This window comes from Numenius arquata, chromosome 10, assembly GCF_964106895.1.
Source record: "Numenius arquata chromosome 10, bNumArq3.hap1.1, whole genome shotgun sequence".
Lineage (NCBI taxonomy): Eukaryota > Metazoa > Chordata > Aves > Charadriiformes > Scolopacidae > Numenius > Numenius arquata.
In genome coordinates this window covers 24046141-24070143 of record NC_133585.1, presented here as the reverse complement: position 1 = coordinate 24070143, position 24003 = coordinate 24046141, and the positions used below count along the sequence as shown (strand labels likewise).

The 24003-nt window shown below is 42.3% G+C and overlaps 1 protein-coding gene across 5 annotated transcripts in view; it reads left to right on the top strand.

The window, feature by feature from the left end:
• The window catches only part of ARHGAP24 (Rho GTPase activating protein 24), a 199338-nt gene that overhangs the window by 164728 nt on the left and 10607 nt on the right, over positions 1-24003 (top strand). For 2 of the 5 annotated variants that reach the window (XM_074154414.1, XM_074154417.1), the window contains 2 exons: positions 9563-9770; positions 21358-21490. In XM_074154414.1, coding sequence (XP_074010515.1) covers positions 9563-9770; positions 21358-21490 — 341 coding nt within the window. Of the gene's footprint in view, positions 1-929; positions 1042-6050; positions 6070-9539; positions 9771-21357; positions 21491-24003 lie in introns of those variants that run through there. The other 3 variants (XM_074154418.1, XM_074154413.1, XM_074154415.1) reach the window with 3 other exon arrangements.

Genomic DNA, 24003 nt, shown 5'->3' with positions numbered 1-24003 from the left:
AAGTCACCCGGAGGAGCAGACAAATCTGCGTTGCGGCAGCTCCCTCCTCTACCTCGTTTCTGTGCACCTGCTGCATGCGAGGGGCTGGCGCAGGCGGCGGCAGCAGCTGTGGCTGCCATTGCCAGGCGTGGGACCAGGAGCAGAGCATCTCCGGGTGGAAGCACTTACTCCTCAGCAGCTCCCCAGCATCCTGCCGACAAAGATGCGCTGTGCTGCCGCATCTGACGCACCTCTCCCACGAGAGCTTCTGGTAGTTGGAAGGCAATAAAACAAGCGAGAAGCCCTTAAGAACATCAGACAGGGAGCTGAGTGTATAAAAGGCCTTTTGAAAGGAATATGTTATGGACAGAGAGCCTTTCGGACAAAGGGGCTGTTGTTTTTCCTTCTCAGTTGCAGAGATAAAGGGAGCCAGCAAGGAGTATTGTATCCCGGAGGACTCTTCAGTGGCCTTTTTGGTATTGTTCTTCTCTTTCCCCTTGCACGCCGCAAAGCGCTGACCTTTTCCTGTGGAATTGGAGTCTCTGCCACTCAACCCTCTGTTCCAGCCGGGAGGAAGAGGTCTTTCTTCCCCTCCATCTGTGCAGGCACTTCTGTTTGAATGGAAGATATATCTTTTTGCTGAAACTCTTTTGTTGTGACATTGCATAATAGACAAGTTGTCTTGCTGCAGGAAATAAAAGAAACGAAAGGAAATAGAGAGATGGAAGGAAATTGTTCCCCAAAGCAAAATTGAAGCAGGGAAGAGAACATTGAAATCACTTCAAGCCCTACCCAAGATCTAGAAGACCACAAATCTCCTAGCTCCAGAGGAAAATACACTATTATAAAAACTCCTCAGCAGTCAGTAAGGATGAGCAGTCGTGGTGTTTCATCTGGATGCAGCTGGTAAAGGAAAGCTTTGGAGGGGCCTGGGGTCTCTGGCCTGTATGATGCCCGAAGACAGAAATGATGGAGTCCGCAGCCCAGGTGCCTTAGCAGCAGCTCCTTTCATTCCTAAAACCACTTACAGGAGAATTAAGCGGTGTTTTAGTTTCCGTAAAGGTAGGTCCGTTCTGTCGCTGTGTTATGCTTTGCTAGTGAAGCCATGGTATCTGAGAAGTCAAGGAGGCTGTGTGTGCAGGGGCAGATGAGACTACCGAAACAAAGGTATTAAACAATGCAGATGCCAACATTCCACGAATGATTTATTTACTTCTTTGTTCATTTCTCTGTAGCTCGCCAGCTGATGCTGTTTCCTCTACATAATAGCCCATGAATGGGCTGCCTGAATGAGGTGGCATGAGACAAGATTTTTGCTCAGAGGCTCTGCAAAAATCAGTGAGAGCAGTGGGGGAGTGAGACTTGTGATGCTGAGTTGCCTATTTGTCTGGCAGAACATTAGGGAAAAGAGTTCAGGTTTGCATTTGGTCTGTGTGGAAAGAGAGGGGAGGAGAGACAGAGCAAAGCAACTTGATAAACGTGCATCTGTGCAGAAGACTAAGTGCTTGGATTCAGAGATTTCTGACGGATTGACGTGTAGCCCTATAATGCACCGTCCTCTTGTAAGTGCTGCATTGCCACTTCATCCTGCCGCCCTGCAGCCTGCATTTCTCTTGCCACCTGCTGCACAGAGACGTTTAAAGCTGGTTTTCTTCTGCATTGCACCTACTCCTGTTGAAGGAGATCATGGCAGTACTGGGGAGAGAAGGGCAAAAAAGGGGCTGGCTTTCAAAACATGTCACTTGGAAGCGCTGGAAGGGAAACACATGTCTGAGAGGTGATGATAAGGTGCCACGGTGCTTGGGATGGCTGGGGAGAAACTACTTCTGTGCCAAGGACAAAAACTTTGTGTGGGGGAAGGGAGTATTGGTGCTGCTTTAAAAATTGTGCTGGACAGAGAAATCCAAGTGAAAGGGCTAAATTGTCATGTCGTTCTGAAGTGTGAGAAATGATCTTACACAGGGCTTCCTCCACGCTGCCATTTGTCCTGTTGCAAGGCCAGGCAGCTCTGTGCTGACAAGACCCGGCCGTGATGTAGCGGCGTCATTGCCTCTGCGGGCTGTCTGCGCCGGCGGTTGGGGTGATGTCTTGAAATGAGGGATCATAACCAGTGAGGGACTCGCTGCAGGACTACAGCAGAGATCAGCTACAGCCTGCAGCTGAGGCAGCATTGGAAGCTGTTTGCCCACTGCAGCCCCCCCTTCCCAAGGCCAGCATTTCTCTTTGTTGCTGGAGACTGGACAGGAGGACATGGATGTGTCTGTATGAAGTGTGCTAGTGCATTTCAAGGTGTTGGTAGGAATTAGAGCTGTCTGTGCCCTGTTTATACACTTAACTATTTGAGAAATGTTTGGAAGTTGAATAAAGGATTAACTAATAATTTTGCAGACAGTTGCCTTTGTCCCCAGGGTGCAGCCTTAGCTGCTCCGAGAAGAGCTTCAGCTGTTGATTCTTTCCCCATATGTTCTGACACAGCAACTCTTCATGTCTAAAACTCCAAGTGAAGCTGCAGCGCTTGAGGCAGAAGACAGAATGATCGAGGCCATGCTGCTAATTTGCTTTCCTCAATATACCATTTGTTTCAGTTGCTTTCTTGTACACATTTTCTGTCAAGAGCGTTGTCACAAGGACAGATCAGAGCTGCAGAATGCTGGGTGGACGTGTTTAACTAGGTCCATGTCACAGAATCACAGAATGATATGGGGTTGGAAGGGACCTCTGGAGATCATCTAGTCCAACCCCCTGCCAAAACAGGTCCACTCAGAGCAGGTCCCACAGGAACGTGTCCAGGTGGGTTTGAATGTCTCCAGAGAAGGAGACTCCACCACCTCCCTGGGCAGCCTCTTCCAGGGCTCTGCCACCCTCACAGGAAAGAAGTTCCTCCTCATGGTTAGGTGGAACTTCTATTCAAGTTTGTGCCCATTCCCTCTTGTCCTGTCACTGGGTCCCACTGAAGTCAACAGAAAGATGAACATTAACTTGAGTTTCAGTCAAGCCTTTACTATTGGTTGCACAGGGAAATTAGGCTAACTACACTTGTCTTACTAATTGGCATACCAAATTATTATAATTTCATTTGCAGATTGTACACCTAAATATAAAAAAAGGCAAAACTAGCCTTCTGCAAACCTAGCATTGGCTAGCTGCATAAGGCAGATCAGTTAGTTCTAAGCTGTGCAACACAATGCAGAAAATAATATCAGCAGGGAAAAAAATTGGCTAGTCATTGGAAGAACTACAAGGGAATCATGACATTTTATGTTTAGGCAGAGGTACATCATCATCTTCACTGATGATACAAGGTATAGAACCCTTCCTGGACATCCAGATCAAAGCTGCATTGTGAAAAATTAAATGTCAGTCCTGCTTGGAGGTCATGTTGTAGGAGAAGTCAGTACTCAGAGGGCAGCATCTGAACAGACAAGAGCCAAGTGGCTTTAAAATCCAATGTAGATAAGATACTCTGTGGTACCACCACAGGAACCTCCTGAGAGCTCCTGCGGGGTGAGTGAAGAAGGCGATAACTGAGAGTAACTTTGCTGGCATGCAGCAGTGAGAACATTCAAGAGCACGGTGAATTTGGGTGAGCAGAGTTTTAGAGGAGGAGATGGCATTGGCTACAGCCAGAGAAACGGTGCAGGCCCTGATGTGATCAACTGTGATAAGTTCCTGGTGATGTTTTTTAAATTGCCTTCTTTCCTTTCCAGCCTGTAGCTAGTTCTGCTCTTATTCTTTCTAAGCAGTAACCTCTGGTGTGCAGCTGTGCTGAACTCCAGGGCAGGAGTTTATCTTACCTTATCTACTGCTGGCATCACACACTGTATGGTAGGAGAAGGCTTGAAGGGAAGAAAATCATAGAATCATAGAATTGTCTAGGTTGGAAGGGACCTTTAAGATCATCTAGTTCAACCATCAACCTGATCCTGTTAAAAAACCCGTCACTAAACCATGTCACTAAGCACTTCAAAATGAGTCAGGTGGGAACAAAATTCTGCCACCGCTATTTTTCCTCTCCTGTACATTACAAAATTCTGTAGAGGAGAAGAAAATACTCTCTGCCTTTGACTCACTCAAAATAGTACTTGGTGCTGGAGAACATTGGAGCAGAAAGCTGATAAGCAAGAATAATTTAAAACTCTATATTAAGTGTTATGTGGCCACGACAGCCACTTCTTTGTGTTATTCCAGGACCTTTGTTCCCAGCCCTGCTTTTGAAAGCCGTTCACCTGACCTGCTATTTCCACTGTCAGTGAATTATTGATGTAGAATTGAGAGCTGCTTAAAATTCTCATCCAGATCCTAAGCTGAGAGCAATTCCTTTGACCTTAACTTAACTTGACCTTAACCTTTCTGATCAGTATAGTCCACAAACTCAGAACTTGTTTTGGAAGGATGGAGATCCTCTGCTGCACACCGAAAGAACGCACGTACAGGCATGAGCCCTCTGGTCAAAGCGTCAGCCCTCTGTGCTTTATGCTGTCTGAAAATGATGCTATCATCCGAATTGCTGAGGGGTGGCTTGGGAAAAGCAGAAACCTTCCGGCTCACTGAGTGCATGTGCTGTGGTAGAGCTAGAGCAGCAGGTGGGCTTTTTCAAGCTATTCCTTACAGAGCAGGGAGGCGGAACTGCTGCCTAGATCTTTCTCCTTTTTTTCTCACTGAAGCAGAAGCTTGGAGTCAATAGACTTTGAGATGTGACCCCTGCCTGTGTTCAGCTAAGGAAATCATTGACTAATAGCATTCTTAGGTTTTAAAAACATATCCTAACTCTGAATATGTACTATTGAAAATACCACAGTGCTTTCACAGCTCCTGAGCAGACATACACAGAATTCGGATACAGCACTGTAGCGTCTTTCCTAAGCTTTATGGCTTTATCTGTTAGGCTTGGAAATCCAGTTTCTCAAAACGTTACAAAACTTCTGCCACGGGAATGTTCTAGTTAATGAATAACTGCTCGTCATGCCCTTTACTAGCATGTGATTTTCCTCTTTGATGTTATGCGTGATCTTGGCTTAATTGGATATAGCTTTAAAGACCTAAAAGAGCCTCTCTGAAAAAGCAGTTCTGCTGATTAAATCTGATGACTGGTCAGAACTGGAACCCTGTACGTTTCCCTGCCTTCCGACAGCCATGGGGAAGCCAAGCTGCTGCCATTCTGAGTATCAAGGTTTCTTGGTGTTGTTTGTTTGTTTCTCCTCTGGCGCCCTATCCCAAGGATAACCCAAACCACAGGTCAGCACTTGTGCATCTCTGCTTTTTTTGCAGAGAAACTGAGATTTAAGAGGTGAACTTGGGTTTGGATTACAACATGAGTTATGAGGGCTGTCTTTTATTTCCTTCTCCACGGAAGTGTTCTTGTTTAGTTACTGTAGTGGAAATTTACTTTTAAAAAACAGCATGTGAAATTATCTCTGTGGTTTTGATTATGTTGTAGTTTCCATAACTTAGGGACTGTCTTTTCCTTGCTTCTCTGTAAATAAGATGCTAGTAGTTACCAGGTGTAGTTGATAGTGTTCACCATTGTCTGCCTTTGCCAACCACTACTGTAATTGTATGTTTGCAACGACAATTCGTCACAGCATTGCCTTTGCTTCATAATAGTCAATGTCTTAGTCTTTATAAACTGTTAATCTGCAGTATCTCTGTACTCATCAGTTGCAACATAAGAGAGGATATAAGCATTAGTAAGTGACGGTGGAAGAAGATGCACCTTAGAGGGCATTTTATTCCAAAACAGTGAAAAACCCAACAGACCAGAAAGGTGATGAACAAGGTATAAATCATGACAAGATGATGTGGAAGCAGAGTTGTCATGTGTTTGCCACTTCTGCCCCGTGGCAACAGAGTACTTTTTCCATAAGGTACCAGCAAGTCTGTAACTTCAAGTCAATATTTATTCAGGCTTATCGTGACTGATTCCTTTCATGGCCAAGTGCTGCCTGGTGCAGTGTTCTGCATTCATTAGGTGAAGGAAGTACTTCCTTTGGAGAAATTCAGCCCAGTGTTTGAAACCAAACCTGCCAAGATGAATTCCAAAGCCAAACAAATTGGAGAATGTAAATGGTGACTTCGGAAGCACTTCAGGGTGTGACGTGTTGGTTTTCCATAAGACATAAGTCTTAACCTTAGGTTATTACATAGTTGTCAGAATTACCACGCTAGCTGTCAGCTTCCCAAATCTTAAGTGTGGAGATCCTTGTGCTGGTAAGATAGATATGGTACTGTCACCATTCATATAGATGGGGAGCCAAGTCGCTGAAGCTTTATCTGATCTGTGAGGATGGTGGGGCATACACCTACACCTCTGGTTGTGAAGTATATATGTGGCCAGGCTCGATACAACTGTGTTCTGAGGATTGTGTAGGACCTGTATCCAACCTGTCAAATCTGAGATAACTACTGTAGTTATTCTGTCTTTCCTTCAGGCATTCCTAGCTATGTGTATGTTAAGTGTCTCAAATTACAATATACCTTATTGCAGTCAGTAGTAGACACAATTCAATGTTTACACTTAAGGGACCAGAACTGGGAAATTTTAGGCTCCAATTTGGATTTTTTTTTCTTGACGCTGGTTACTTCTCCATCATACGAAATCTTATTTTTCCTCAGATATAGGTTTTTTTAAGGTTTTCGTCATTCAGTACCTGTAATTCGCTGCTACAATACAAAACCAAGTTTGTCATATCCATTTAATATATATATTAAAAAAAATTATATGGGTTTTTGCTCCCGCTGCACAAAAAAAACCCCTTATTTTGATTTTATTCATTATCTTGTAGAAAGGGTTTGAAAGCCAATTCTAAAATGGAAAAAAGAAAAAAGGCAGCATCCCAAAAAAATGTATTCATTGAGAGTGATGTGTTTTGACAGCAGCGTCATTACTAATAGCAGTTTCAAAGCAGTCGGGTAGGTTTGAGAACTTCCTCTTTCCTCTGCAAACGTAAGCTGCAATATGCACATTACTGATTAAAGAATGTTAGCATGGAAAGAAGAAAGTATAGCCAGTAGGACATCATACTGATTGTACTGTCAGTGGGCACAAGTTGTAACTGTACATCATATAACTGGAATATCCTACCTTATACTGATCAATTTTGTTTGAAAAGAGGCAAAGACTCTTGTGTGTAAAACCAAGAGATCTCGTGGGGTCTTGAAAGGAAGCTCAGACTGTGTGTTCATCGGACAAACCGAAGTAGGACGGCCAAGTCCTATATCTCAGAAGGAATAACCCCAGGGAAACAGCTCTGCAGAAAGGACCCGAGTGCCATGGGGGACAATAAGCTGGACATGAGGCAACAGTGGATATGGCAGCAAGGAAGGCTTGACAGCAGTTTGGGAAGTATCTGCAGGAGCAGAGCCAGCAGAGGGAGCGAAGTGATCAATGCACTCCGCTCAGCGTTTTTAGACAATATTCCAAATATTGTGTCCACTAAAGAAAAAAAAAAAAGGCAGGAGGACAGGAAGATAAAACTGGAGGAAGTTGAGCAAAGGGCCACCAAGACGCTTGGGAGCTACAACACGTGCCCTTTGAGGAGAGGCAGAGAGGCTTGTTCAGCCAGGAGAAGGGACAATTTTGGGGGGACTGAACAGTAGCCTTCTTGAATATTAAGGAGGACTTTGAAATCCCCAAATTCCCATAACCACACAGATTCCTTAACTGACTTTCAGTGGACCTTTCTCCTTAAATTCACTACTTTCAGAAGGAGAGTCTAGAAAACAGAGGGACTTGAAGATTTCCTGTATGTTGACCAGTAGCAACCCTTAACTCAGACAAATACAAGAAACCCAAATTCATTTCATACTCCTGCCATCCCCATAGGCAGTTTGCAGGAGGTTGGGAAGGTATGTAAGAATTAAGAAAATACAGTTTAACTCCTCTGCCAGCATGAAGAGACTGAGTTTTGTGGACACCAAATATTCCACATCACTCCGTACTCTGCTAAGCTCGACTCACTCTGAAATTTCAAAAATTCCTTTTTTAATTGCTAATTTGGGTTTTGTACAAAATGAAAAAGAGTGAGCTAACAGTCGCTGTGTGATGTTCAGTCTCCTTACCTACTGCTGGTTTTGGCATTCACAAGCGTGGGTACCATGGAAATCACAAAATATGCTGTTCTGCATCTCACAATACTGTCTGGATGTCTTAGCTAGACATCAGTTATTCTCTCCAGTTATTTCTTGTGCTACAGTAAAAATAATTGCACTTAAATACAAACCGCAGACCTTCGGTATGGGCAATTGAGAGCTTGCTACCCACTTGCCATAACATCCTGGAGCATGTGCAAGGCAACTTTCACCTGCCATGTGAGTTATCTTTCTTGTGTTGGAGGAAAAATGTCCACATTGAAGGTTATCCTGAAGGATGCTTCAATCTGAATGCTACCTTAGCTGGTGGTTAGTTGTTCATGTAATTGTAATTTATGGGTGAATGAAGTTTTGGGGCCAAAAGCAGAAGCTGACTAGCTCAACCTTGGTCTTTCTTTAGAAAAAGCAAACCAAAACAACTCTGTTGGCCTTGTTGAATATTTTTAAACCAGTAGGAACTGTGTGCTCAGTAAAGGATACAAGTTGACTTACTGCTTTTTTTTTTCCCCCACTTTATAGACTATGTAATTGGAAAAGAAGCCTTCCAAACATAGGTAGTTACCTGGTCTTTAGTTTCTGATAATGACTGCCTTAGAACTATTCGTTTTCTTGCATATATAGAAATTGAATCACCTTGCTACAGCTCATATGCTATTTAACAAATGGTGGACTCAAGAGAAAGCTTCCATCATAGATGACATGCCCGAACGTTATTGTGATGCTGTCTGTGATGGCTGGCTCTGCAGTTTGAAAGGGAAAGGCAAAATAAGTTATGACCAGTAGCTGTCTTTCCAGTGGTAGCAGTGATATCGTCAGATTCAGGGTGAAGTTAATTCTGTCAAAAAAATCCATTTTCTTCTGAGGTTAAGTACTGATGCAGGTTTCCTGCAGTTTGTCTGACATATTTCACCTTTCATGTCAGGATCTTTCCTCATACACAAAATTAATTGTTGCTAAAGCAGACAGCAATAATGTAATTTGTAATTCATTATAGGAATGGTCTTGGTTTATGTGAGAAAACGTAACTAATAATTTGGTTTAGTAGCAACGGAATCCTGAGTTATAAGTCTTTTGCCTTCCATGTATAAAAGTAATGCATATGTGCCAATGAAACTGATACAGGAACTACTTATTTTTTTATAGGTAATTAGGCATGAACCAAAGAAGATGGAGATGAAGATGGAGACTTTCGAATCAGTTTTGTGACAAAAAATCCTATTTGTATTATTTCTATGTTTTCTGCGCTTATGGTCTGAAAAATGATTTACAGTACTTTATTTTAAATAGTTTTTGAGCATTGTTGTAAAATATGTCAGCACTGTGTTTCCACAAGAGTATCAAAGGTGAAATAGAGCATTTTGTTCTGAAGAAAGAGGTAGGTTAAGCATCCATGCATTTAACTGACCTCTAAATTGCCTGAGTTGTAATACAAGACAGGAGCTCCTCAGATGTTTTTATGAATCTCAGCTAAGCCACATCTCTCTTTTTCACGCAGGTATTTTTGGCCAGAAGCTGGAAGATACTGTTCGATACGAAAAGCGATATGGGAACCGCCTGGCTCCTATGCTGGTGGAACAGTGCGTGGATTTTATCCGACAGCGGGGGCTAAAGGAAGAAGGCCTTTTTCGACTGCCTGGGCAGGCTAATCTTGTCAAGGAGTTACAGGATGCATTCGATTGTGGGGAGAAGCCTTCTTTTGACAGGTAAAATCCTCCAGCTGTTTCCTACTCTCTGAAGCTTAGACAGGACGCAGTCCGCTGTACTGGCTGACCCGTGGTGCTGTAAAACACGTGGCAGCAACAGACAGAATAAAATGGTTTTGTAGGTTTTTCTATGTTTCCCATTATCACTTTAAAATGTCTTCTTTTCTTTTTTTTTTCTGACTTTGATGTCTGATTTCAAAGCATTTCCGGAGAATTTCCATTTGTGAAAAATTCGTCAGGGAAAGTATTGCTAATGGTTTGGCTTAATCAAAAATATCTGGATTGCCTTGATCTTAGTATCATATGAAATACAGGGGTGATGCTGGCATTTAGTCAGTTCCACAAAGGAAGAATTCCTCGTACCACCAATTTCAATATGTTCTGTTACCTATAAAACTGACTTGAAGGGAAGTCTACGTTTATGTATTCCTTTATAATTTCAAGCCTTTGGTCTTAAAATAAAAGTCACTGTGACCCTAACAACAAACCTATGTGGCTTTGAGGGTCCAGTTCCAATTTGTATTCCAATATTTATACGGTTTTGCAAAGCTAATGAGAATTTTCTGGGCCAAGGAAGAACCCAGTCCTGTTCACACAGCTGTGCATGACTTCAGTCTTTTCTGAGATTATTTTTTTGTGCGAGTTCAGCTCTCCTCCTACAAGCATTGGTAGCAGTAGTCCACATATTGAGAGTGTGCAATCAGAGAAACAGAACCATTGGATTATGATTGCCACGTAGCCTTTTTAACTCTGATCAAAATTAGTATGGTGGTAGTGAAATTCCAATTCAAGAGGCTGTTAAACAGTGGTTGTCCTCATTGTGTGCCCTAAGTGATAACCATAACACACCTCCAAAATAGAATTGGGATACTTCACTCCAGTTGTGGGTCTGACGTGAATTGGGAGGAAGAGGCAGGTTGCATTTATTTTGTGGGACCTTGGACTGATAGCAATGCAAGTAACAGGAAGCAAAGCACAGCTTGATCTTTTAGTGCAGAAACACGCCGTGATATGAACGCAATTGCTGGAAATTATTTACCTCCCTCCCCTCCCTATTCCATGCAGTGACCACATCTGCTGTGCTTGAAGGTGTGTGTATCACAGGTGCACAGAAGGCAGACGTCTATAATGCTGTTTTATCTCCAATAATTTTCTCAGTCCTGACCCTCACTTTAAGAAATGTCAAGAATTTTTAATGCTCTGGAAAGTACAAGTGAATTCATAGATTCATAGATTGGTCCAGGCCGGAAGGGACCTCCAAAGGTCATCTAGTCCGACCTCCCTGCAGTCAGCAGGGACACCCCCAACTAGACCAGGTTGCCCAGGGCCTCGTCGAGCTTCACCTTGAATATCTCAAGGGAAGGGGCCTCAACCACCTCCCTGGGCAACCTGTTCCAGTGTTCCACCACCCTCATGGTAAAGAACTTTTTCCTAATATCCAATCTAAATCTCCCCTTCTCCAACTTAAAACCATTGCCCCTCGTCCTGTCACTGCAGGCCTTTGTAAACAGACCCTCCCCAGCCTTCCTGTAGGCCCCCTCAGGTACTGGAAGGCCGCTATGAGGTCTCCCCGGAGCCTCCTTTTCTCCAGGCTGAACAACCCCAGCTCCCTCAGCCTGTCCTCATAGCAGAGGTGCTCCAGCCCCCTGATCATTTTGGTGGCCCTCCTCTGGACCCGCTCCATCAGGTCCATGTCCTTTCTATATTGAGGGCTCCAGACCTGCACACAGTACTCCAGGTGAGGTCTCACCAGAGCAGAGTAAAGTGGCAGAATCACCTCTCTGGATCTGCTGGCAACACTTCTTTTGATGCAGCCCAGGATGTAATTGGCCTTCTGGGCTGCAAGAGCACACTGCCTGCTCATGTCCAGCTTCTCCTCCATCAGCACCCCCAAGTCCCTTTCCTTGCTAGGAATTGTCTTCCTAGGTTTATTAGTTTCTCGTTGGAAGGTGAGAGTTGGGATTATTGACCAGAAGAGAGCTTTAAGGAGCCAGATGACTGTGGGAGTGACAGTGTTAGCTGATAAATGTTTGTACCATACTCACTGTCTATTCAAATACTGTGTAACTTATTTAAAGACAGTAATGAAGCAGCCACTGGGTATGTTTTCCTTACTTGGACATTAAGATAAATATTATTGGTCATCTCTGGCACAATCTCTACCAGAGATACAGGTAGGCAAATGACAGAAACAAAAGGTTATTTTTTCCATGCCCGTAAACAGAATCATTGTTGAGGAAATGCATAAGAAAACACCCCCTCACCCCCCCCAGACTCCAGGACAATGATGTACTGAACATCCCACTGAGAGGTGCGGCTTGAAAGAGGTGCATGAGTTGTCTCTTCAAAAGAAGTGAGACCAGGACTCAGACGCGTAATTTTTCTTTTTGCAAGGTTATCTGGCAACATCTGTAGCGCACACTAATGAGCCCCAGGAACAGGCGCGCGAGATGAGCTTTAGCAGATGAAATGGGGAAGAGGTTTTACATGCTGCTGCTGTGAAGAAGGCACATAATCTCTACTATAGCAATTAGAAACATCAGCAGGAGTTGCCTATAAATCGCTGGTCCTGCAGTTCTGCCTCTGAAGTTCAGAATTTATAGAACACTGACCTTGTACGTCAGCATGTCTCATTGTGAAGGGTACTTTTTCTGTTTACTTTTTCACATTTGAGTTTGGAGAGGTATGAGCTAGGTGTAGCAATGGTCCAGAAGTAAGGCAGACATAAATTCTGTTCTGATCTCTGCCATTGTTTCCACTTGACATTTACTTTTTTTCCTCCAACCTTTTGTTCCATTTGTAAACTTTGGAGGTGAAGTTCATTTCACAGTGTTTATAGAGTCATTATAGAGTGATTACCTTGCTTAGGGTAACTTTTCTTTTCATGAGTAGCATGATGGTCTCCAGGTTTGGCACAACCTATTTGGCAAGTCGAGCGCTTGGAAAGTGGCCACAATATGAAAAGTTGCTGTAAAGAAAAAAATATATATGTTAGGGGGTCCGTGCTTACTTTCTCTCATGAACCTCCAGGTCCACTGTGTTTAGTCTGAAATTATATGTCATTATTAGTCAAAAGTCCGTTAGTAAAAAATCTAGCTAGGTTCTGTTTATTAATTCGCATTTTGCCCATTCTCATACATCAATAATAATAAAGATTGTTGCAGTTAGAGCTGAGCTGACGGTTTTGTTGGTGGGGCACAAAACACAATGGAAACAGGTCATGCTTCCGTAGCGGTGCCGGGTCACTGGCTCTGACTGGGAGAAAGACTAGCTGCTGTCATCAGCGTTGGAACTAATACAAAGACCTGATGTCTGAGAAGTTTGCCATTTTTCACACTGACATTTTTTCTTTGTGTAAGTGCACACAAGTCAAACAATGACTTTAGAACAAGTGAAGATGCTTTGAAATGTGTGTGTAAGCTCGTGTATATGTTTGTGTGAGAAATTATGATTAAATAATCCTTCTTATGCTTTCAGTAAAATATGTAACTCATAGAATTAAAAACAAAAGCACAGGTAAGATTGTGCAGCCATGATAAGTACTCCTTTGAAATGTCATCACCTTACAGTCTTTGGGAAATGGGGTACAAAGGCAAAGATCTGCTTTTTTGCCCAAAATTCAGCTGCTGTCCACAGTTCCGTGGAGACCCTGCCTTCTTCCCTCTCACGTACCCATCCGCACCCCTTTGGCAAAGATGACCACAGAACAAGTGCAAGCAGAGCAAATGGGGCATGTTTGAAAGAAGTAAAATAGCTGTGCTCTAAAGAAAATGCAGCCAAGTTTTGAAATATTAAAACCCATTTGATAAACGGTAGCTTTCATGGGAGTTAGCAGCTGGATGTTCCAATACTGATGTCAGTTATAAAAACGCAGAGTGAATCCAGGACAAGTCAGAGAGTGGCAAAAACCTTCATGTATTAATTTGAACTTGATCTTATAGTTGGGTAAGATGTTGCTGAAGAATCATGAGCTATGCATATGAAGATGGAACCAGTATTTGAAATTTCTCAAACTCACAGAATGACAAAACTTAGTATCTGATCTGAAACATCCAACATCCTACCCCCCCCCCCCCAAGCATGAAAACTGGAACATCAGCATTTCTCACAGCCTTGGGAAGGGGAGGTACAGCTGCTACAACTGAAAACTGCTGAGGCCTTTTGTGTGAAGAAAAAAAAAACAACTGAAAATTGTATGTGTTTAAAACCAAAAATCAATAAATACCTCGCTCCATCTGTATGTATCTGCACATATTGTGAAATCTGCTTTAAGGAACTAACAGTGCAATTAGGCAATCACTCATGCTTGCTGCTATTTGAAATATACTTGGTATTTCCAGTACAGCTCCACCTCTGTATAAAATTGTCCCCTCCAGGGAATCCATTTTGCTCGCTCTTGGGGTATTTGCTTCTCTTGGCTCGTGTGGCTTATTTTAAATTTAAAGTCCCTCAGCTCCTTTACGAATCATACATTTGTAATGATACAAAGTAGATTATGACTATTTGTTCTGTAAAATTAGCATAGCGAATATAGCACTGCATAAGGAAAATAGAATAAGGGCTTCTTCTACAACTTCTATCTATAATGGGTAAAAAATTGGATCTCTCTTTTTGTATTACCTTTTTTCATTTCCTGTTCGTTACAATTACTACCAGATCACATGAGAGTTAAGATTGCTCAGGGAGAAAAAAATGTTGGAAATGTCACTGAAACAAATATTAACACTTTTGTGATTGATTGATGGATGTGGCTTGGATTTTCATTAACTACTATCACTGATGTACATAGTCCAGTAATTCAGAAGAGTTTAAAATTACATAGCTCACCTGCCTGTGTTTGTGTGTGTGCACAAGAGAGAAGGAAAGCATATAAATGCATATTTAGCAAAACAAAATCCCTATTGTATTCTCTCGTGGGTATAATTTCCTCTAAAGAAGAATGTGGTACATTGTAGGAGAAAATAGTACTGAACTGCTGTGGTCAACACTGCAATCAGCTGAGAGAAGGGTCTGTCAGTGGCAGGGTATGACAGCTGACAAATGCGAACTATTACTTACTGGAGCCAAATAATCCAGAATGTAGAACCGGTGTGTTCCTCTGCATTTAATCACTGGGATCGTTGAAGCAAAATAAGATAATGACGAGGCTGGTACTAATGTAATATCCTCAAGGTGAGAAGGACCACACGCACAATTCTTATTCTCCTTCAGAGACAAAGAATTTTTCAAAATTTTGGTGAATGCAAAAAATTGGACCTGTCTGAGTGGGGCCGCAGTCTGCACCAGCACTGTACAGACTGCAACTAGACATTGACTTGGAAATCACTGGGTATTAAAATTGTTCTTTTATTTTCCAAATAGAAGCCTGTACATAAGAATATCTTTGTTTAGAAGCAGAAAGTTCTCCACAAGGAAGGGCCTTTATTCCCTTCCTAGGGGGAAAGTGAAGTAATCCCTAAACAAAACATTTTTATGTGAAATGAAGCCTTTACTAGAAAGCTGGCTCCTGCCAAACACAGATGGCCACAGGCCTTTGAAAATTCCTGTTCGTTTCTGCCTGTTCCAGGCTTCCTTCCTTGATCCTCACAATCTGCTCATCAGTTACGCCTCTGTAGTCACTTCCACATCCTTTCTAATTCCAGCCCTCCTAACCAGAATCACAGAATGATATGGATTTGGAAGGGACCTCTGGAGAGCATCTAGTCCAACCCCCTGCCAAAGCAGGTCCACCCAGAGCAGGTCCCACAGGAACGTGTCCAGGTGGGTTTGGAATGTCTCCAGAGAAGGAGACTCCACCACCTCCCTGGGCAGCCTCTTCCAGGGCTCTGCCACCCTCACAGGAAAGAAGTTCCTCCTCATGTTTAGGTGGAACTTCTTCTATTCAAGGTTGTGCCCATTTCCTCTTGTCCTGCTAGCAGAAATAATGTCTGCATGTGGCACAACTTAAAGACCTAGTCTAGCAATTAAATACACGTTAGGAGACGCATGTCTAGCGTGATGCAAGGGTCATTAAATCAGTTTAACTGGTGTCCTGCTGTAGGAGAGTGTGTTTTTAGTTACTGGCAGTGAATGAACATCTGTAGTCGCTTTGTGTGAATTTCAGTTTCAGAAATGGAGTTGGTGTGTCAACTGTGATTTTAAATAATAATAATTTAAAAAAAACAGCAGCCATGTATTGCACTTGCCAATGACAAATGAGTTCGATGGCCACGGTCACCTTTAAGAAAGGATGACATTTTGTTATTAAGTGGAAGTTCTGAGAGTGTGTTTTTTAAAGCATCCTTACTTAGGGTTGCAAGATTTGTGCCTTTTCTTCCAGCAAACAAGAACGGGTTGTTTATTTGTGGTGTTTTTCCATGTTTTATATAAACTTGCAATACCTGCAAAATCTTGCAGAAATTTAACAGCCTTTCTGAACAACCTATCAAATGATAAAATAATTTAGCAGCGTATTCACTGGAGCTGGTTGATTTTTCTCCTATGGGAGCCCATCTGCTCCTTAGGCCTTTGCCCACCTTACCTGAAAGCACTCTTTAAGGATCTATATTTTTCTAAGTAAGCTTGAATGTCCTTCCGTAGAGTTTCTTTTCATTGTCTGTCATAGAATCATAGAATCCTCTGGGCCGGAAGGGACCTTCAAAGGTCATGTAGTCCAACCCCTGAATGAATTGCTGTCTTCAGTGCTGCTTTTAAAGTGTCACTCTCTAACCTAAATGAATTGCCTGCTGTTATAATTGCTGAAGTGGATGTCTAACTTGGAAATGAAGTCTGTCAATCTTCAGTATTCCTTGCAGTGCTTACTCCCCTGATCGGGTCCCTGGAAGGTAGCATGGATTGTAAAAATCATGAGCTCAAGGACAAAGGAGCAGAATATGTGTTTGGTTTTTTTCCTCTGTCTAAACAGAAACATAAGAATTGAGATCAGTGTTTAAGTTAAAGTAGAGCCAAGCTCTTATGGCAGCGAGGAGAGGAGGACAGACAGCTCAGGACTTAAAAAGGTAAATGCTTTCATGTACGTTTCACAAGTTGTAGGCAAAATTTGAGCTGGTAGTTATAGGCATGATACTGCTTGCACTAGATATGCGTCGTATAGGAAAATTATATAGAGTAGTGCTTTGAAGATACTTACACAAGGGAACAAAAATCACATAGGACATTCAACCAGCTATGTTATGCACTTGACCTGACCTTTGAATTTTCAGACCAAAGCCTGACTCCCAAAATCAGTTGAACCACTCTATGATTCACATAACATTACTGAACACAGGCCTTGCCCTCCTAGCCGGTGAGCGCTGGCTTCTTGGCAGTAATGATGCTCGGATTCTCTCTATATGCAGTTATGCACATTTGTAATATTCCCTTCATGTTTCTTACTCAGTCTTTCATCACTGTTTTATCGCGTGCTCTAACATCTCACTTAAGCTGCCTGCAGACTGGCAGGAAAGGTACACACTGGAGATCCAGTTAGGAAGTCATCCTCCCGTGTCAGGAGAACATCCATACTGATCTGAGATGCTCTACAGACCTGGATGCAGCTAAGCAGGGGGACAGTCAGCAAATGGTGTGGGAAGTACAAGATAGGTTGGTGAGGGAGATTCTCTGTTTCCGGCATTGTGATCGGTGACACATCTGAAATGATGGAGCCGTAATTCTGGGAGGCATTGATACACAAGCTGTTTGAACTGTCCTGTTCTCCTTCATTTCATTACCAAAACTCCTAAATTGAATTATAGCCTCGCAGCTTGTTGTTCCCTACTGTTTGTTCTTTATGCAAACTGTTTATATGTCATCATGATCTAGAGCTATTTTTGGCACAGCATTAATCTTTTTGTAATGTGACCTTGCCCTGTTGGTATTTCCTCTCCGAAAGTTTATGAGGAGGCTTGTTGGCTTCGTGCTCTGAAGCACTGACTCCGGCTCTCCGAAGATGCTGTCTACGTGTCCAAGTGTGAGGGTTATGCATGGATTTCTGGTGACCTGCTGGGCTTCAGTAATTTTTTATGTTACATTTCAAACTTCTAATTATTCATTGTGCACTTGGAGAAAGTCAATGAATGAGGGTTGTTCCAATTCAGATAACAGAGGATTTTCTTCTAGAACCGACATTCTCTATTTTAATACTTGTGAATGAATATTTTTAATCATGTTAATTATGAATGTGTAATTATGGAACACTTTGATACTACACTGTCAGATAGCAAAAGAAATGCTAAGATAGGTATAATCATTAAGTTTCTGTAGCTGTAATCATCCTAGAATATAAGCAAGGCCAGGTTTGAAGGGAGAAATACTACCGTGTCTTGAACTGATCAGTTCTAGCTGGAAAAAGTCAAGAAGCAAGAAGTCCTCTACAGGCCCTGGAAAGATCCACGTCTTACAAATGACACAAATGCCCTGAAGGTGGAGATAGAAATGCTGTTGGTTGACTTAGACTGTGGGTAGAACACTGACCAGAGAGGGAAATAAATGGTCCTCAAGAGAGCTTGCAGTGCAGCGCTCCTTTGAAACTCACAGCTGTCTTCTGTGGCTGAAATGCGCTTCATGGTACTTCTGGATTGAAACACCTAAAATACAGGTGGATTAAAACTGAACTCTACCATTTTTAAGTCCTCTGTATTTTAAAAGAAAAGGTGAAAGAATAATACCAGACTGCAAGGTCTAAACAGGTCTCAGATTATATGAAACACTCTTTTAAAAAGTTGCATTATTATAAAAATATTGACATATTTTATGCCAATATTTACATTGAAAGAAGAAAATTTCTAACTTTGTGTAACTGTTGCTAAATAGAATTAAAAAATCCAAAGGGCTTTGCAGGCAGTGTGTGTGTATCTATGTTTGGTTATGCTGCCAAAATCTGGATGGTAATTTCTGTATAGATAGATTAAGTCCTAAGCAGTGTTCTAGTACAGTTTAGGGGAAAAAAAGGTAACAAAAAAAATTTTCCAAATTCTTATTTTGCAGTCCCACCGTCTTGTGGCAGTCTGCAGTATTGCCTTAGCACTCGGTCAGCAGAAGCAAATTAAAAAAAATAAATACTTTTAAAAATTGCTAATGTGTCCCTGTCTACTAATTGGGACGTGGGTTTCTAACCCTCGCCCAGAAAAAGGCCCAGAAAGCATCTTTCTGTAGACTTGTGTGCAGTGTGTACCTCAGGAGCTTAGTTTGAGAACACAAGACTTCTTACTGTTCCCTTGCTCCTCAGCATCCTACCTTTCCATGTCTCTCTCAGTTCTTCCTTCATAGAGCTACAGTTTTTAGCACTCGACTAAACCTTCACAGTGATAGTCTATCACTACTTCACACTGAAAGGAGAAAGCTTAAAAATTCCATCAGTTTTGAGGAATTTTGTCCCCTTCTTCTGCCTTTGTAGCTTCCATTTGCTGTGCCCTCAAGGAGCAAGTATTCCACTCCACACCAAGGGACTACTGTAAAATTATTCTTATGTACTACACGAAGCGTGATCCTGGCAGTACAAAGAAGGGAAGATGACATTGCTTAATTCCCTCACTGGGAGACCTGTGTGCTAGCTTTTAATTGTTCTTCAGTAATTTCTCTCACTCAGCCTGTATTTTGGAAAGGCGTCTCTAGTTTTATGGAGATAGTCTCTAGAAAAATGTGATTCAGTTCTTCAGCAAGGCCGGTGGAGTTTCCTTCTTTAAATAATAAGAGTAGTAATAATAAAATTTTCAGAAAAACCATCAATGATGAGCAATCAGAGTTACATTCTCTGCAGATGGATGACCTGTGCTTCCTTTCATGCTGCGGTGTAGGGCACTGTCCTAAGGCTGCCAGTTCACATCTGCTCCCCGTGCCTGCTGCTCTCCTTCAGAGTCTGTCAAAAGTCTTTGCCTCTGTATTTGCTCTTTGCTTTCCTGATGCACCAACAACTTAGGAGACTGAAGATCTCTCTATAAAGTTTGCTTCTTGGATAGAAGTCTACATGTGGAGGGTCGCAATCAAGGGAACAGAATTTGAACCTTCCTTGAAAATGCAGATTGGCGTTAGTACTTTGTTTCTAGAGTTTGTCTAGAAAATGCTTTCTGGAATTTTGGCTGCAGATTATTAATGATTGAAATAGTAATGTTTTCTGGGAATTTATTTCGAGGAGCATGGTGCTGGTTAACATTTAAATATATACAGTGCTTTATAATTTCTCTCCTTCTGTTTTGACTTAGGTTGCTCATACCGTAACCACAGTAATCTAAGGTTGTTCCCATCACTCTTGTTAAGATTTAACTTAGTAAAAGGCATTATTGTTTTAACAGATCATTCCAAAATAATGATTAACATACCTCTAGCAAAGCTTCAGTGTGTCAAATACCAGTGGTTCACTTTGAGAGGCTATGAGTTTAGAAAATGTTCCAAGTGTGAAGTCTTCAAAGAAAGAGAAAATACACAATAATGCACATTGTAGAAATGGCTGTGCGTTTTCCATTTCTTATGAATGAAATTAGCATAATTTAGTATCTGGGTTTTTTTAATTTTTTAGAAGTCAGAGGGAGAGATATCAGCTTGCAGTACAACTCCTTATCTGAACCAGGGAAAGCATGTAGAACATTCCAGTAAGGATTTGAATAAATGCCTGAGTAGCTAAACCCAGAGATGGAGTCAGAAGGAACACGAGAGATTTCTTCATGCTAACTTGTAGTTTTTATCTGTTTCTTTTATTTCTTTTCAGAATTTTGATCTTTCTCCCTGTCTTCTTACTTTCGGTATGCTTGATAAACGGCCTAGGCTCCTACTAGCTGTATCCAAAAAAGCCTTCAGTTCCTGCCAATGCAATTATTAGAAAGCATATGTCATACAGGTTTTTGATGGCCAGCCCTTTCATGTTACCTGTTGGGCCAGCGGTCAGACGTTTTCTAAGTTTGGTGACTTGCAATGCCTTAGCTTACTTGGTACAGGATAGAGCTATAACTCATTTCCCATGGGTTTACGGTTGTGTGTGTAAACTATATCCAGGTTTCTGGTGTAACAGTACAGCTAAAAGGCACAGTAATCATTTTGTGAGAGCCCATAGGAAAAAGATGCATGCCAGGAAAAGAGTTGTAATTCAGATGAGGAAGTTTCAACTAAACACCTGTGGTCTCCTTTAAAAATTGGTTACTTAATACTGATACCAGAGGATATGGTGATACAGTGGAATTGAGACATGCTGGGCAAGTTTTGGAAGCTGGGGCCATCTCTGGTAGGAGAATAATCCCCACGGTGTAAATATAATGACTGGTTTCTTGTTCAGGTGAAAATGAAAAGCATCAGTTAAGACAGATTTTGCATGCCTGATTTGAGATTCTTGTCAATGAGAGCCAGGATCTTCTCAATACCTGCACCTGCAAACAGGGCCTTATCTGTAATTATTTATAGTAATAAATCAACAGAGTTGACAGACTCTTGCTTGCAGGTATGCTAAATTCTTTATAGGACAAAAAAACCCCCAAAACAAAAACCAGATTACAGATATGATCTATAAATGTATATACTGCTGATGTGTAAAATCTGGGGTGACAGTGGAAATGTTAATTGGCCGTTTTTAGCCTGTCACTCTCCCTGATTCACAGTAACTTCTCGTATTCCAACCCAACAGCAATACAGACGTGCATACAGTGGCATCGCTGCTGAAGCTGTACCTAAGAGAACTCCCAGAGCCAGTCATACCATATGCAAAATATGAAGATTTCCTTTCCTGTGCCAAAATGCTCAGCAAGGAGGAAGAAACGGTGAGTTGACAATTTGAGTAAAATGAAATAAAAGGCTGGCATTTATAACCTGTCTGATTTTGAGGAGGAGAGAATCGATGATTACCTATCCTAATTTAAGGTGTGTATCTACTAATTTTATATGAAAATTGTTGCTACCTAGGTAATTTGGAAGTCTAAATAAAGTTGCATAGCATAACCTTAGCTGTATTTGTCACTGAATCCAGTTCAAGTAAGCATCATTGTGGTCAGCAGCTTACATTCTGCATGGAAGAGACTTTTATTTTCATGTATTACCATTCTAAACGACCATAAAAGGAAGGGTCTTAGTAACTGCTGTCCAACTTGCTTGCCATTAAATCAGGGGTCATTTTCGTCTAAGTTTCAGGATGCCAGCTTCTACTGACTTTTGATTGAAGGCCAATAGACTCTATTCATTGTCTGTCATTGAATCAGAAGGCCGCAAAAAGATGGAAGCAGGCCACTGGAAGCATGGCAACTTTTATGCTTTTTTAAAACAGCATAACACAGATGAGCAAAATAAGGGTTCTGACTGATAATAGGTGCCCTGCAGTGGCATGGGCCTACTATATGTTAGTCTGAAGACATAAGAAACTAAGTGTTTTTACATTGTTCTGTGTGCTTGTGGGTAATGAGGTCAACACTGGTATCTTCTTTGCAAAGTAAATACAAATAGGCTCATTCTGTTGATTTCAGTCTACTCCCCTAACTTTCTATGGTGGTTATTTCCGTTTGATTCCTTTTTGACATTTCAAATCTTGCTAGAACTGAACCCCTCCTACGTAATCATCTAATTAATTAAGATGAGGAGGAGCCCTTCTTTTCTAACTGAGAGACTGTCTCAGAGCCTTCAGTTGTTGATTACCAACAGCAGACATGGTACTTGTTCCCATCTGATGGTAGGGTAGGGCGCGAGAAAGATGTGTGGCAAACTGTCTTCTGTGGTTATCTCTTACCCTGAAATCAGACCGGTTTCTTCACTGTCCTTTACAGCTTGCTACAAGGTGCAGATTTTTGTCAGCTGCTTGCAAAAGGTGGGAGTGACCTGTTGAATTGGAGCTGCTCTTTGCAGAAGATAAGGCAGGGGATCCTAAGACCTAAAGTTGCAGCTCTTCACTTGAGTGTGTTGCCTAAGTCTCTAACCATCGGTAGTTCCAGCATGAAGCCACCTGACAGCTGCACAGTTAGTCATCAGGCAGTTTATGCTTGCAGTGATACTTGTTTTCAGATTAAATTTTTAGTCATTTTATATTGTCTTAGTCCGGAGTGTATTTATGTAGTTTCTCCGTAACTATGCCACAAAGGACTTTATGAAATTCATTTTGAAAGCAAGATCCAAATTACAGTGACCTTTTGGTGCTGGAGTTGGTGTTCTCAGTTTGAAAAATCAGTACTCTAGGTGATGAACCACTTCAGTCCTCTTTATGGCAGTTTAGCGATCCAGCTATAAGGCTGTCTGACTAGATTTTCAGTTGAGCCTTCTCCATGCAGAAATTAAAGATGCAGTCACTGTTCAGGGAGAGAGCTGTGGATCTTGTTTCTTTTCTTAACACATAACCAGCAAACTTATGCGCTATCATGGCCCACTCATCTTGATTTGCATTTGTTTTCGTAACGTACTGGAGAGTTGGGCAGAGAGGAACCTGATGAACTTCAACAAGGGCAAGTGTAGGGTGCTGCACCTGGGGAGGAATAACCCCCTGCACCAGTACAGGTTGGGGGTGACCTGCTGGAGAGCAGCTCTGAGGAGAAAGACCTGGGAGTCCTGGTGGACAATAGGATGACCATGAGTCAGCAATGTGCCCTTGTGGCCAAGAAGGCTAATGGCATCCTGGGGTGCATCAGGAAGAGTGTGACCAGAAGGTCGAGGAGGTCCTCCTGCCCCTCTGCTCTGCCCTGGGGAGACCCCATCTGGAGTACTGGGACCAGTTCTGGGCTCCCCAGTTCCAGAAGGACAGGGAACTGCTGGAGAGGGGACAGCAGAGGGCTACAAAGATGATGAGGGACCTGGAGCATCTCTCTTAGGAGGAGAGGCTGAGGGACTTGGGTCTTTTTAGTCTAGAAAAGAGAAGACTGAGGGGGGATCTGATCAACGCTTATAAATACTTAAAGGGAGGGTGTCAAGAGGATGGGGCCGGTCTTTTTTCAGTGGTGCCCAGGGACAGGACAAGAGGAAATGGGCACAACCTTGAATAGAAGAAGTTCCACCTAACCATGAGGAGGAACTTCTTTCCTGTGAGGGTGGCAGAGCCCTGGAAGAGGCTGCCCAGGGAGGTGGTGGAGTCTCCTTCTCTGGAGACATTCAAAACCCACCTGGACACGTTCCTGTGGGACCTGCTCTGGGTGGACCTGCTTTGGCAGGGGGTTGGACTAGATGCTCTCCAGAGGTCCCTTCCAAATCCATATCATTCTGTGATTCTGCGATTGTGTGTAATCAAAACCCCACTGATGCTGGCAAAGCACCAAACCCCCATGCTGAAAAAGCAACTAAAGGCACCGTTGATAAGGATCCA